We start from the raw sequence: 15297 nt of genomic DNA, 5'->3' as shown, positions 1-15297 counted from the left end.
AAATCGATATAAAATTCATTAAAAGAATATTCGTAAAAGGAAGGAATCCCAGCAAGCACACAACGTTGAAATGATCAACAAGAAGTATTTTCAAATTTGTTTTTGAACTAAGTAGATTTTTATTTTTATCTTAAAATTACACAACTTTTTGAATCGTCATGTCATTAACGTGATGTAAACAAACTGTTAACATTTTAATAACACGACGATCATAGATATAATGGAGTATTTAAGGAAAAAATCAAGCCCGTGGTAACGGGGCGTCCTTTTAGTACATTGCTTAGCTCATTGAAGAGCATTTTTATATTTTAATTTACGTAAATTTTTCTTGCGCTTTTACCTGAATTTATTTATAATAAAATTTTTTCCTTTAATGGAAGAAAAAACTAAAATAAAGTGACGCGAAATAAAACCAATAAAAATCGTTTGAAACGTTTATTGAAACTAAACTGTAACAGCGATTATTCACGAGTTCAAAGAAGCATTTTAAATTATTTAATAACTTGAATAATTGAAGAATATTTTTTTAAAAGCATCTGGCAAATCTAAAATTAAACTGAACCATTGGTATTTTTATATAGTTATTAAGTCTTGAAAGAAAATGGTTGATTTTTTAAAAAGGGTTTTAAGTTTTGCATTTATATTTACCTATGTAGCAGTAGCTCTAGTTTTAGCCAAACAAAATCGCTGCTATGATAAAGATCGCCGCTGTGAAGAATGGCTTCATAATGGCGACTGTTGGAAAAGCGATGTGAAAACGTTGTGCAGAAAAAGTTGCAAACGCTGTGTCGCTAACAACGACGACCTCGTGTATGAAGTTATAACGCGGGGTGTAGAAGATACCTACACAGTGTTATATTGCATGGGTTTTTTAGGCGTTCTTGGCATTCTTATTGCTGCAATCAAGCTGGGTAATACAGGTGCTGTTTGCAAATCCAAGGGTAGTCTTAAAGGTAAGGTGGTGATTATAACGGGAGCCACAAATGGAATTGGTTATGAAACAGCCGTTCGTTTAGCATTAAAAGGCGCAAAAATAATTTTAGGCTGTTCAAACTTAAAAAAAGGATTAAAAATAGCGAAGTATTTGAGAGATAACACTGGTCAGAAATATGTTGAAGCTAGAAAATTAGACCTTGCATCATTGGCGTCGGTGCGTGAATTTGCCAAAGATATTTGCGAGGACTTTCCGTGCATTGATATTCTTATCAACAACGCTGCCATAATTTCGGGGAGTAAAAGATATGAAACGATAGATAAAAATGAAAGTACTTGGCAAGTAAACTATCTGTCTCATTTTTTGTTAACAAAGATGTTATTGCCAAAAGTTAAACTAAGTGCGCAAGGTAGAATCATTAACATCATTTGCGACAGTTATAAAAAGGGCCACTTTGACTTTACAGACTTGCAATTAAAGAAGAACTTTTCACCTTACGTTGCGTACAATAACAGTAAGCTTGCCATAATGCTGTTTACTCAAAAATTGGCTACTTATCTTAAAGGAAGTGCAGTTACCGTAAATGCAGTCAATCCCGGTCGAGCTTCTACGCTATTATGGAGGAACATTTTCCCATACAACTGGCGTATAGTAGGCATAATTGCTGAAATATATCCTTATGTGTTTTGGAAATCACCAGCCTCGGCTGTCGAAACAATATTGTACAGCTGTTTAGAAAAAAATTTAGAAGGAATTTCAGGAAAATTATTCGAAGAATGTGTGGAAACGGCTGTTGAGGAATTTGATAAAACTGTTGTGAATAAGTTATGGGACGCAAGCGAGAGGATGGTCACTCCTGAAAATATAACTCATCTTTTATAGTTTTTATAAATAGAAAAAAATTTCAATACTTTTAAGTTTTTATTTTAAATTAAAGAAAAAAAAAAAAGAATAAATTCTTTTAAAATATTAATTTATGCATCAACACAGCAATTTATGCATGATAATTGCGAGGATTTATTCGAAGTGCAAAACGTGTTTTTTAAAGTTACAAAGAGTCACATTGTTTGCATAGCTAAAGTCTGAAATACACGAAAGTCACGCGACAATTTTGATCTACAAGCTTTCATTTTTTTAAAAATGATGCATTAAAAAAAAAATGATGTACTCTTAAATCACATAATAAGGTAAATTACTATTTTTAAAATGATGATGGAGTTTGTTTTTTTTTGAGTGTATGATTTGTAGAATTTTTCATAGGGTTTAATCTCCAGTTCTTAAATTTTGTGCGTTAGTTTATTTTATTAGAACTCTAGAGCTTCTGCTCAAAATATAAAACTGTACATAGAATATCACAGGGTTAAGCTCTGGCCTGGTTTCTCAAAAAAAACACCCGGTTTTTGTACCCTTTAAAACTCTTGAGTGACATAATAATGACATAATCTTAAAATTATGGAAAAATTCAGTTGTAAAGAATAATCATACAAAAGAACAACTTTTTTTTGATGACTTTATAATGGTTAACCTTTTTATGAATATATTTTAATTTATTACTAACCCAAATAAAACTATTTTTCATGATATGAAATCTTCCTAATCTACAGGGAATTCAAAATAAAACGATTGAGCTGTACATTTGATGAAGAGGGTCTTTACTTATTTAAAAAAAGTTTGTAGCCATCAATAAATGTTTTCTTTTCAATTTGTAACAAATCTTTCTTCGGCTAACGCCGTATTTTGTTGAAGCTTGGTTATGTCTGCTTTTTATTTTTATCTATTAAAACATCCCGAAATGTTTTCCACAGATAGTGAAGGAAGTCAGAACATCTCCAAGTATAATTTCAAATGTTTTGATCGACCAGGAAACTTCGTCATGAGAAATTTATTCAATATTAAAAAATATTCAACTTATTTTGAACTTTGATAAACCTAAATTTAGGAGTTATTTGGTTTTTAAAGTTAACTTTTTCCAGTTTGGTACTTTTAAGAATATTTAAAAAATTCTCCCTCCCGTTTTCTCCCCCACGCCCTGCACTATTGGTAAATAATGTAGCCTTTCCCTCCTCCATTTTCTACTCAACCCCCTCCCACTCCTCTTTCTGTTAATCCGTACCTGGTTAGCACCAGCTAACAGTAATTAAGGGTTGAATTGCCGAACAAGTTCTTTTGATTTTTTTTTTTTTTCCTAAAGTTTTGAGTTTTTTTTTTTAAAGCTTTTTTTTGTTTTTTAGTTTAGTAATTCTTTTTTTTTTTTTTAAAAGAAAAAAAAAAGGATTATTTTTAAGAAAAAAAAAAATTTGGAAAATTTTTAAAAAAAGAATTGATTTAAAGAAAAAAAAAAAAAAAAAGAATTACTCATAAAATATGTTCAAAATAATTACTTTACTACGCGTGTGTTCCTTGAAGTCACGAAACGAGACTGTTCAACAGTAAACTTTGTAACGTTTCTATCTAAGTAAATAAACCAATGCTGACGTTTAAATACGTATTTATTTTAAGAAATAAGCTTAAGGAATAAAAAAAGGACGTACGCAGCTCAAAAGTTGATTTAAAGGTCAAAAAACTTAACCTCTCCTTTTAATTAAATGAGATTATAAAATATAAATAAATAACGCAAGAAAACTACACTGCTTTTTTAAAATATACGTTAAATCAAGACTCAAATAACTTTCGTTGTGCAAAACCTAAAACAAATCATTACAAAAACTACCAAAACGAGGAAACTAAAGGTAAGGGGCATTGTTTTTTGTATCATCAAAGTATTCTTGGTGTAAGAAATGTACACCGTAATTTTGCACTTCAAATTTATTTCATTTTTCTCCTTTTTTTCCCCTATATTTAAGACAAGGTTTGAAAATGTATTTTTTTTTTTTTACTGGAGCATTAATTACAAAATTGAAAAGCTTTTTTTAAAAAAGTTTACTGCCCATCATGAATTTTGTCTTCATAAAACTTGGTTAAGCGCCCCCTCCCCTCCCCCCACTTCCTAACTATAAAAGTATTTTAAAAGTTTTAGTAACCTCTTGAAACTTGTATCGCTATTTAAACTTAAGTACCCTCTTCGAATCTTTGATGATTTGCGTAAAAGATTGAAATGATTTTTCTGTTTACTGAAGTCTTTAGACTTTAAAACCGTATTTTCAAAAACCAAAATGGAGAATTTACCGAACTGATTTGTTGAAGGTTTGTAACTAATAATACAAACTAATTTTACATATCGGATTTTTCACGAAATAAAATTATTTGGATTTCCTTACAATGGGTTAAATTTGTACCGTAGAACATAAAATTTTCAGTTAGCACCAAATCTTTAGTAAGTTTTTATTTCTTAGCTCTAATTATGTATAGCTTCTTTATCCCTTGCTGACCTACTCGCCTAGAAGTAGGGTAAAAGCGGGGGTACCGTAGATAAGTACTTAGCTGTCCCAGTAATAAACTTAGAACTTTTCTCTCAAAACAGTCTAAAATATTTTCCAAAACCAGTTCTCTGTGCACTGAAACTTTTAAAGATTTTATTACCATTATGAAGAAAGGTTGCTTTGTGTCTCTCTTAAAAATGATTAATGAAGGTTAAAGTAAGTTCGGGCGAGACAGACACTTAAAAAGTATCAATATCGCGCTTAGAGATACATTCTTTAACATTAAAAACAATTTGAGAGTGTCAAAGAAAAGAGATTTGATAAGCTTTTAGTTTTGAAAATGATTGCTCGCCAATGCAATTCGAAATCATCATTGAAAAAAAAAATTAAAGCAACCCGATTATACGAATTTTAAATCAAAAGCACGTACACAACTTATAAAACACCCTGTCTACAATGCAAGTGACTAATCATTTGTATACTCAGGATGTTGATTGAACTTTTTAACCAATGATAATGAAAGTTCTGATGATGTGTTTCAACCACTTCACTTCGTGTTCACTTAGTGACCTAAAAAATATTTTGATGGAAAAAAATCCCGAACTATTTGGAATGATGAACTTCTCTCAGCCAGTTATTGAAAAGCATCCACATTTTGAAAACTTTTCAACGCTTACTTTCCTTGAACTTTTCCCCTTTTCTTTTTTTTTTTTTAAATTTCAAGGGAAGTGAGGGTAGGAACTCTGCTCAATATTTTAATATGCTTTCCGTTGATCGGTATTTGTCCAATTAGTTTCCAGGATCTGGAAAAAACAACTTGCAACACCTAACAAAATATGTAATTTGATTGGAGAATGATGCCAGAGATTCAAGTATCATCAGATGCAGAATTGATTGGAATATGAATGATCTTGCCAGTTAGTTAAGCTTTACCTAAGACGCTTTCTGAATTCATGAAATTTAGATAATCAGCTTAAATAAACCTGCTATCAAAATTTTGGAACCTTGAGAAATTTGTCTTCATGACTACAGAGCTTTTAAGGTTTTTTGAATCAGAATTGCATCATCTGGAAAGATAAGTGTTAAAGTGTGCCTGGAGACTTAGCAAAATGATTGCCGTTTTCAAACCACATCAAATAATTGATTCGATATCATTAGCCCTAATAAGGGACCAAATTCGCTGAACATTTACGTAAGTCTCAGGTAGATTCTTTGCAAAAGCAAATTTTATTAGACGCGTGATGCTTGTGTTTTTCACTTCTAAGAAGAAGACTTCTCTAAATTTTCAGTAAAAAAAGATTCCCATCAACGACCCCGAGACAAAAGTTCAGAAACCTTTTTCCACCATCAACGACATGCATCAACTTCTTACCAAATGAATTATTCATTGATAGTAGAATTGTTTTTAAAAGATCTGCCGAATTCTTGCAATAAACAGCTGTATCACTTGAAGTTTCTATTGCTATTATTCCCAGAAAATGATTTCATTTCATGATAAGTGAAGAAATCACTCAATTGGCGACAAGCCTTTTAAAATTGGCATAGAAATAGGGTGGAACCAGCTTTGCACTTGATGATTGATAAACAATTTCAATGTTAGACAAAAACGTGTTGAGCTGAACATTGAGCCTTGGCTTTTCAACAACGACTCAAGTTGCAATGTGTTCTGTAGTTTTAGAATCTTTTGCAGCTAAGTCCCTAAAATATTCCCGAATGGGAACTTATTGCGGTGAGGCAAGTCCTTACTTAAAAGACTAAGGTATTTGCTGCATTTTAAAGATCGTAGCTTCCCATCAATTTTGGAATGGTCAATCGAGCTCCTTTAATTGATTTATAAACGTCTTATCTTGCAAATGACACAGTAACATGTTTGTCCACAGGATTCTGCTCTGATCTTAATTGATATGAAGTCAAACTAAACTGTAAGGGTCACATCTTTGTCTTCATCATTTCTCCTCGTAGTTGTTCGGCAACTTTAAAAAAGGCCCTGCAGTACACGGGCATCAGAAAGATCGATGCTTGTTTAATAAACTACACCAACGATGTTAGTTTGAAATTCTGTTAGTGGCTTGGAGCAATTTCTCATGCAAAAAAAACACACAATTTTCCTACTTCCATCATGATTAATTAGGGATTTAGATTGTAGATTTTTTATCTATTATGGAGAATAGGTTTGATTTTGATATCCTTAGAAAAACATATTATTAAAATATATATTAACAAGAAAATGGAAATCAAATTTGGCAATCTCTTAGAAATTTTAATATATCTTACCTATAAAGTAATAAAAACATTTGTTTTAGCAATCATAAAGGTTCACTGTCGCTTTCCAAAAAAATGAACAACTTAATGTAACCAATATCATCGAAGAAAAAAAGCATATAACCAAGAAACCAAAAACCATACAAGATTTGAATAAGATTTGAATAAGATTTGAATAAGATTGTAATATCAAGACAACTAAATTCTATGTTTGTTGTATATTTTCTCATAATGTTCATCCGCTTTTACAATTTAAATATCATTTCTAAATTCATTGTGCACAATGAATTATGCACAACGAGCCATATATAGTCATTGAACTACATATTCATTGTGCACAATGAATTACACAATGACGCAACTACAAAGATTTTATAAACATTGATACTAGTGAGATATCCTCCAACTTCCAGGTGGGTGGTGTCAGTTGGTAAGATTTAATAAGGATTTTTCTAACTCTCATTTTAGGCACAAAAACTAGAGTTGCAATAACTTTAAAGTCAACTTATTTCTAAGGAGGTCGTAGTTGAATTTGAAAATTTATATTTCTGGACAGTGGAATGTATTTTTCTTTCACCTCATTAAGGTCCCATTTTTAGGTCGGCTCAAAAGACACTATCCCAATTTTTAACTACAGGGTTCATTTTAGCGAAGTAAAGTATTGTGAGGAGGGAGAAAAGTTAAAAACAGTGAAAAGACATACGTACAGAGACCTTTTCACCCTGTCATATAAATAAACGATAACACGATAAAACGTAACGAAGAAAAAATTAAAAATAGCGATTAAAAAAAGACCTACACGCAGAGACTTATTTACCTATCAAGTAAATTAATGATAAGTAGACAGCGTGGAAACAAATAATAATGAACTATAAAAGCTCTAAAATAGAGTTACGAAGGACTTCATGATAAACAAAAAAATAGAGTTATGAAGGACTTCTTGATGAACAAAAATATTGAGTTACGAAGGACTTCTTGATGAACAAAAAAATAGAGTTATGAAGGACTTTTTTGATAAACAAAAAGAGAGAGAGAAAGACTTCTTATTGAATAAACGAAAAAGAAGGAGGAAAAGGTCCTCTTTTTATATAAATGAAGAGAAGAAGTCAGAGATTTTAAGATTTTTAAGAAGAATTTTTAGAGAAAAAGAGTTTTTATTATTGAAGAATTTGAAGCTGTTGATAAAACAGAAGAAGTAAAGAAATAAATAGAAGTCAGAAGAAAAACTGATTGAAGAAAAGTAAGCAGAAGTTTCGCCGTTTTTAATAAAGAAAAAAAAGAGGAAAGATATTTGTTTAAAGCTAGAAGAGCTGAAGAGGAGTTATTGATAAAAACAGTATTGAACACTACAAGTTGAGTAAGAGAGCATTAATTGTATTTTATAACTTAATGGTAAAAAGAGTGCTAACCATTACACACTAATAGAACATTTATTGAAATATATTGAATAATCAAATAAACTGAGGACGGCAAATATAAACTTAATCTTTTTAGACTAAACCTTGCCCATTCCTAACCAAGCTATTCACAAACCTTACCTTTTCCCAACCAAGTAATCCCAATACCATCAAACTCAATCCAAGCTTCCAAATACCCCTTCCACATAAACCTAGACCTAAACCTTCCCTAATACTCAACCAACATCTTACTCATACTCAAACAAACAAGCTATGATCATATATAAAACCGCCGCCCTTACACTATAGTCTGTTCAGCAGAATCCAAAGTCTATTTCCGTAACTGTTTTGGTTGAAGATTTTCTGATGTTTTCAAATTTAAACAATTATTAAAAATAAATGAGGAAAGGTACCTACTAACGCACGTAGGAATACTTCCGGACCAGCGTCAATTAGCTTAACAAACATTCTCTGTAGACCCAATTAAGTACTCAGGATGGCAGAAAAATTGAACATGAGAAGAGTATGTAGTTTTTTTTTGGTATACTGCCTGAATTAACCAGTTCGCTTATATATTATCAAAAGTAATAGGTAAGCACTAGTACATGAGGAAAGGAACTCTAACACGAAAATTTGCGAAGTGGGACTGTGTTTGCCTGTATTCTTCAGACCATTTCAATCTAGTCTAATTAGGGGAAATATCTTTTACAAAACATTCCATATCATAGACGTATAAGAGATGGACGTGCAACTCATTGTTTTACATCAAAGAGGCCGTAGAAATCAGTGAGCCATGCGAGTTTCCGACAAACTCTAAATTTTCACCCGTCAACAAAAAATCTATTAAAATAGCTGCCGACAGATTTAAAACAGAAACTCTGATTAGGTGGTATTAGTTTAAACTTTTACAGCATTTGTTTAATAAGACTGTTCAGGATTAAGTAACTACTTCAGGTGTTGACAAATTACTAAACAAATTACACCTAGGTAAAGGAAATTAGTTGTTGGCACTAACAGATTTTATCATTTTTTCAAGATGAACATTTGTAAATCTGGGATCCTTTTTCGTGTAAACAAGATCTGTCAATAATAAAAGAGACCGGTTAGGTTAATTTTAAGATGACTAAAAAAAGTATAACGAAATATAAAAAATCTTAAATAAAAATTTTTGTTAAGATCTGTAATCATTAAATTCCTTGGTCCTATATTCACCAGCCTTAATTTTATGTATTTTGTTAGTATTTTTTCCTAAATGTCACCATTTTTTGCCTCGACTACTCTTTAAACTCCACAATATACATTCCACTACGCATCATTTTTTTAGTAGGTGTATTTTCTAATGGGCTTTTTTACAATTCATTTGATAATGTAAAATCTTTAAAAAAGTTTTCCAAATTTCTAATTATCTTGCAAAATATCTATATCGGCTAGATATTTCATGTTTTCGTTTTTCATATTTCATATATTATTTCATTTAGTTTTTGTCAAATAAAACTTAGTTTATATATAGCTTGTAAATCATATTAATTGATATGAAATACTTAATTATTCTTGCAGTTTGCCATAAATTGTCTTTTGCTGAATTCTTTAAAACTGTGACAAATTTTTTTTTTTTATTGTATTTATGTTCATTTTAGGTATAAGTTAATTATCCTTAACTGTATATATTTCTGTTGTTATATATATATATATATACATACATACATACATACATACATACATACATACATACATACATACATACATACATACATACATACATACATACATACATACATACATACATACATACATACATACATACATACATACATACATACATACATACATACATACATACATACATACATACATACATACATACATACATACATACATACATACATACATACATACATACATACATACATACATACATACATACATACATACATGATATTGGAATCCATTGGACTTAAAGTAAGGCCAATAGTGTCTGATGGAGCAAACCCAAATAGAAAATTCAATAATATTCATAAACTGGAAGACTGCAGCAATATAGTAGATGCAGCAATATAGTAGTTGTCAAGTTATATAAAATTAATCTTAAAATTTGGTTCCATTGCTGTCATCTTTTATAAATAAAAGGAAGTTTGTATGAGTGGTTAGTCGAGACCAAATATTTCCGTCGAATCCGACTGACTTTAAGAGAATTAAATTTCTATCGTTTAAAACAAAAGATTTGTAACAATGCGCAACGAGCGTGATTTGCAAAAAAAAAACGAAGTGTCTTCGTAGAGTGCAATGCGCACTACGTAGCCATAAGCAGGGCTGTGGAGTCGGTAAGCTGCTGTTCCGACTCCGACTCCTTGATTTTATCATGGACCGACTCCGACTCCGACTCCCGACTCCGACTCCGACTCCGACTCCTTCATAAGTAACCAATTTCTAACAACAAATAGTTGTTTGTTTTACTACAGTTATTTGTTCGTAACAACAAATAACTGTAGTAAAATGTTAACATCGGCTATTTCATCACTATGATACAAATAATCCAACCACTTAGTGCTTTAAACAATATTTATAAGAAAACAATTTCTGAACAAACAACTTTTCTGAACTCTGGTTATGCAATAAACTCTTATGCAGTCGCTAATAACATTATGAATTTGTCAAAATCATGTTTGAAATATTGTCAGTTGGACAATATTTCAAACATGAAAGAACTTGTTCTTCTTTAAGTTCATATTCTTTAAGAATCTTTTCTACTGAGACCTGGAGAAATTCGCTGGTGTGATTAGTTTTGGCGTCTTTTACTGCCAATCTCTTGGTAACTGCTTCATTTTTTTCAAAAAAGAATTAAACATTGATTGCAAAATAGTTCACTCTGTTAAGAAACACAAAGCGTCCCTTGAGACATTCATTAAGTTCTTCTTTTTGTTTAACAGCTTTTTCAATCACTAATTTTCTAATATTCTCTCTCTCCAGAGAAACAAAGCTAATTGAATACTTACAGTCTTTCTGTTTGTGGAGCAACTCTTTGGTGCTTGGTGGTGGCACGGCTAGCTTTCTACTAAGAATATGTAGCGCAGTGCCAGACAATTTAAGTTGGGAGTTAGGGGATCACGAAGTTATATAGTTTAACGGAAGCTAGAGGAGAGCGCAAGGGAGGTGATATGTGATTCTCAGTGATAAGCAGAAAAATACCCTATTGCTTATCACTTATATTGCTTACAACTATAAAATCCTTATGAAAATTATGAAACTTTGAAAGATTTTTTTTAAACCGGAGTCGGAGTCGGTACAATTTTTCCGACTCCGACTCCGACTCCGACTCCAGCCAAAATGAGCTCCGACTCCGACTCCGACTCCACGACTCCGACTCCAACTCCACAGCCCTGGCCATAAGCTGCTCAGAGAGCAATATTGTACACGCATGCGCAATTATTTTATTGTAACAGTGCGATTTATATTTCACAATGAAGCTGGTTAGATAGGCGATTAGGGTAAGGGTTAGGGATAGGGATAGGGATAGGGATAGGGATAGGGATAGGGATAGGGATAGGGATAGGGATAGGGATAGGGATAGGGATAGGGATAGGGATAGGGATAGGGATAGGGATAAGGATAGGGATAGGGATCGGCCAACGGCCAAAAAAATAAACAACTTTGCACGTCCATCTCTTAAATGTTGTTGTTCCATATTTACGAAAAATTGAACTTTATGAATCTTTTCTATTCTAGATGACTTTTGTTTGAGTGTATCACTGTTGTATTTTGAACTGTTTGTGTTTTGAGTAGTTTATATAGAAAGTTACCTAAAGTATACTCCAAGTCAAAGGCAAGGGTAGTATAGGCTGACAAGAATAGGTAATATCCGTAACTAAAGTAATGAAATAAACAACTCATTACCTTAACAAGGCTCTAAGCGTCACGTTCTGTTGTATTATTTAGATGCATAATAATAAGGTTCGATTTTAAAAATGCATAAACGAAAACAGTGTAACGTAAAATTTTGTTTAATCATTTATATTGAGTGGTAAAAAGAAGTCTTTCTAAAAGAAGAAAATAAGCGCCATTATCAAATACTTGCAACAATAAAATAGGAAGCGCTATTGCGGGCCACTGATGGAAATACCCGCGTGATGGAAAAGTATTCATTTTGTTTTTTGTTGAGGTTAAGCAAAATTTGTAAACAAGTTTCTTCTTGTTTGACTGCACGTATTTTTTTAAATTAGAAAGGTTTCGGACTGCCAAAATCGAAAAAAAAAACAAAAAAAAAAAACAAATAAATTGATCATGAGAACATCAAAAAAATATTAAACTATAAACTCATAATTTTAAAAATATAAAAGAAATTATAACGAACGGTTGTGTTTTAAGACATTTTATGCAGTAACCAAGGATGTGCTAACCAAAGAATAATAATTACGTCAAATTTTATTCAATACATTTATATATCTGAAAACCAACTTTTAATGAATACACAAATTGATTACATTTGATTATTCGAATTATTCTTTTAATAAATGGCGCCTTTTTATATTGGGTATAAAGAAAAAGGCGCGCTTTGTAAATGTAACGATCCAATGAGCTCTTAATTAAAGTTATTGCAGAGATGAGTAATAAGGTAAGAATACAAAGCATGACTTCTTTGGAGATCACTTGGAGGAAAGCTTTTGTTTTGAAGGTAAAAACACTCGCTCCTCCCTACTTTTGTTTTTGTTGTGCGTGATTATGAAAGAAACATGATTACGGCTTGTTTTTGGCGATGGACTAAGTAAAACATAGAGGAACCAATTTTCTTAAAAACCTTTTTATATAAGCAAGAAAGTATTTTACAATTAAAAATATTTTAAGATAAAAAAAATTGTCTTCATGAAAGAGTGCATGCCTTCTTTTTAATTTTGTAAATCGTCTTAATTTGCGTAAAAAATCGGAAAGCAAATTACCGTGGTGTGACCAAACAAAGTCCTATACTTTAAAAACGTCCAAATTTAAGAAATGACAATTTTCATATATGTAAGATAAACATTAAGAGAGAAAAAAATTAGCTATTTTAACTAACTAGATATCTAGTTAAGATAACTAAGTAATTTTCCCCAAATGTTTATTTTTATATACGAAATTTGTTATTTCTTAAATTAGGACTTTCTTAAAGCATAGGACTTTGTTAGATCACACCACGGTGAATGGTTTGTTTTTCATTCACATAAACTATTGCAGGATTAAATTATTACATAATTAAATTATTGCAGGATTAAATTTAGAAAAATTGAACAGAGTTTTACACGAACGAAGTTATTTATAAATGAGATCAAGCAAAAACGTAACTAGCTAGTTTTAGAGAAAACGAAAATATTGTTAGTTTTAGATATGAACCACGTCAAAGTATCTCACTATACATGTGCAATGCTTAGGTACGGCAAGTTCTAATTTTTAGCTAACTAATAGTACTTTGTCAATGTCTTTTGAGCCGTCGAAGAGGATAAGGACAATCTCTTTATGTTCTAGTGATGCTAGAAATCATGATCGAAACTGTTGTAGCGAATAAAAATCAAAAAAACCTTAAAGTTCATTGCTAATATCAGCCTGTTATTGACATCAACCCTTTCATACATTACTTTTTACACTCGTATATTACAGTTAAAGCTGGATAGAATAACGCTTACTATTATTCAATCTACAATTACCCCTAGCTAAAAAAATACTTCAAAAATAAGTATTTTAAAAGAGTAATGGTTCATTTTCATGTCTCCTCCTACCTTACTCTCCGCCCTTAACAGCTAGTTTTGTATGTCTCTTCTCCCCTTACTCTCCGCCCTTAATAGCTAGTCCTTAAATCTTATCATTAAACAATAGTTCGATTAGTTTCTGTTTTATCTGTTTCTGCTATCTCGAACAAATCTTCTGACAAATCGATTTTTAAGCAGATTTTGCAGATTTTAAGAGAAATTCATCGAGAAAAAGTGTAAAAAAAGAGGATTACTTTGACAAGTTTGGTTTCATGAGTATCAATAATCTTTATCACAAAAACAGCTACATCAGCCACACGATTGCTAGAAACTTCAGTGAATTTTGGTAAAACTGATAAAAAAAGTTCATTAAACAAAAGGAATTTTTAAATACATTTATTTTGTCAAAAACTAAGATTATTTTGTTAATCGATTAATCAAACCAAAGGAGCAAAGTAAATCAAAGAAGAAGAAAAGGCATCAACAGCATGGCAAAAAAAGAAGAAAAAGAAAAAGAATTATACAAAATTAAAAAAAACAAATTTAAAAAATGACTAAAAACAAGCACTCAAGAAACATAATCTTGTCAAAACATAATCTTGTTATATATTTTATAAATATAATGGCACTGTTTACATTGTTTGTAATCGCAGAACAAATAAAGATCCCTTTCTAACCTGTCGGCTTTCTTTAGTCGTGGTGACGTCAGAGTACAGACGTCATATTAAGCTAACAAAACCTTTCAAAAAATATTTGCTACTAACTAAAGAAGTTACACATTGCCACTTTAATTTTGTAAATTTGTTATTGATTTTAATTTGCATACGAGCATTACTAGATGTTTATGGATAATAACAAAAAAAAAAAAATTTACAAAAGCCATCTATGATTTCAGCAATTTACTTTACTTTTTCAAAAGATGAATTAGTTCTTAAATATTTGAGAGAATATTTTATAGCTACCGATAAATTTCTTTGCGCATTTGTTTCTTAAGTAGGTACCAAAAGAATTGGATCTTAGTTGTCGATAATATTTAGCGATTTTTTTTATTTTTTTTTTCGCTTTAGCTTTAAATGAAGTTTTTCCTTCGCCAACTTTGAATATAAGCTATTTTGTAGTAAAAGCTATCACATGTTGAAGATATATTGTGGTACATAGCATACTTACTTTTATCAGTAAATATTTCCTGAAAAATTACATTACAAGTTTCCTATAAACAAAAATAATTTGTCGGACTTGTTAATTAAAACGATTCTGGCAGTATGGGAAGATAACACGAAGATCTCTCAACGTTGCATGTGCTCATTATTTGAGCATTAAAAATAAAAATCTTTGCAATTGCCAATTATTTTATACAGGAAATGATAAGAAATGAGATTTTAAAGTGTTATAAATAATTAGCTTAAAGAAAGGAATTGAACACAATTAAAAGAAAGATAAAAAAAAAAGGAAATAAAAAGATTTTCTCCTCAAAAAAGTAGAGGGTTTACTTGCTCTATTTTTCATTCCGTCTTTTCAGAGTTTTATAAAACAATGTAACTTTTCTTAAATGTTCAGGAAAATTGAGCAAAATTTTCTCAAATGTTTAGGAAAATTGAGCAAAATAAATGTAAAACTTTTTTCATTTTTGT

The 15297-nt window shown here is 30.9% G+C and overlaps 1 protein-coding gene across 1 annotated transcript; it reads left to right on the top strand.

The window, feature by feature from the left end:
- The first annotated feature begins 71 nt into the window (after window positions 1-71).
- Window positions 72-1844, top strand: LOC145190405 (retinol dehydrogenase 13-like). The gene has a single exon (XM_090089960.1). It carries the CDS (start codon window positions 602-604, stop codon window positions 1814-1816), a length of 1215 nt encoding a protein of 404 aa, XP_089946086.1. The 5' UTR covers window positions 72-601; the 3' UTR covers window positions 1817-1844.
- The last annotated feature ends 13453 nt before the right edge of the window (window positions 1845-15297 follow it).

This window comes from Hydra viridissima, unplaced genomic scaffold (assembly GCF_058129835.1).
Source record: "Hydra viridissima isolate aposymbiotic clone 2 unplaced genomic scaffold, HvirCarnegie_v1 scaffold_6, whole genome shotgun sequence".
Lineage (NCBI taxonomy): Eukaryota > Metazoa > Cnidaria > Hydrozoa > Anthoathecata > Hydridae > Hydra > Hydra viridissima.
Note: the sequence above shows the minus strand (reverse complement) of the source record. Positions and strands in the feature narration are given on the sequence as shown.

Excerpts from the sequence above, each read along its gene's own strand:
- LOC145190405 (XM_090089960.1), top strand. The coding sequence starts at position 602 with ATGGTTGATTTTTTAAAAAGGGTTTTAAGTTTTGCATTTATATTTACC.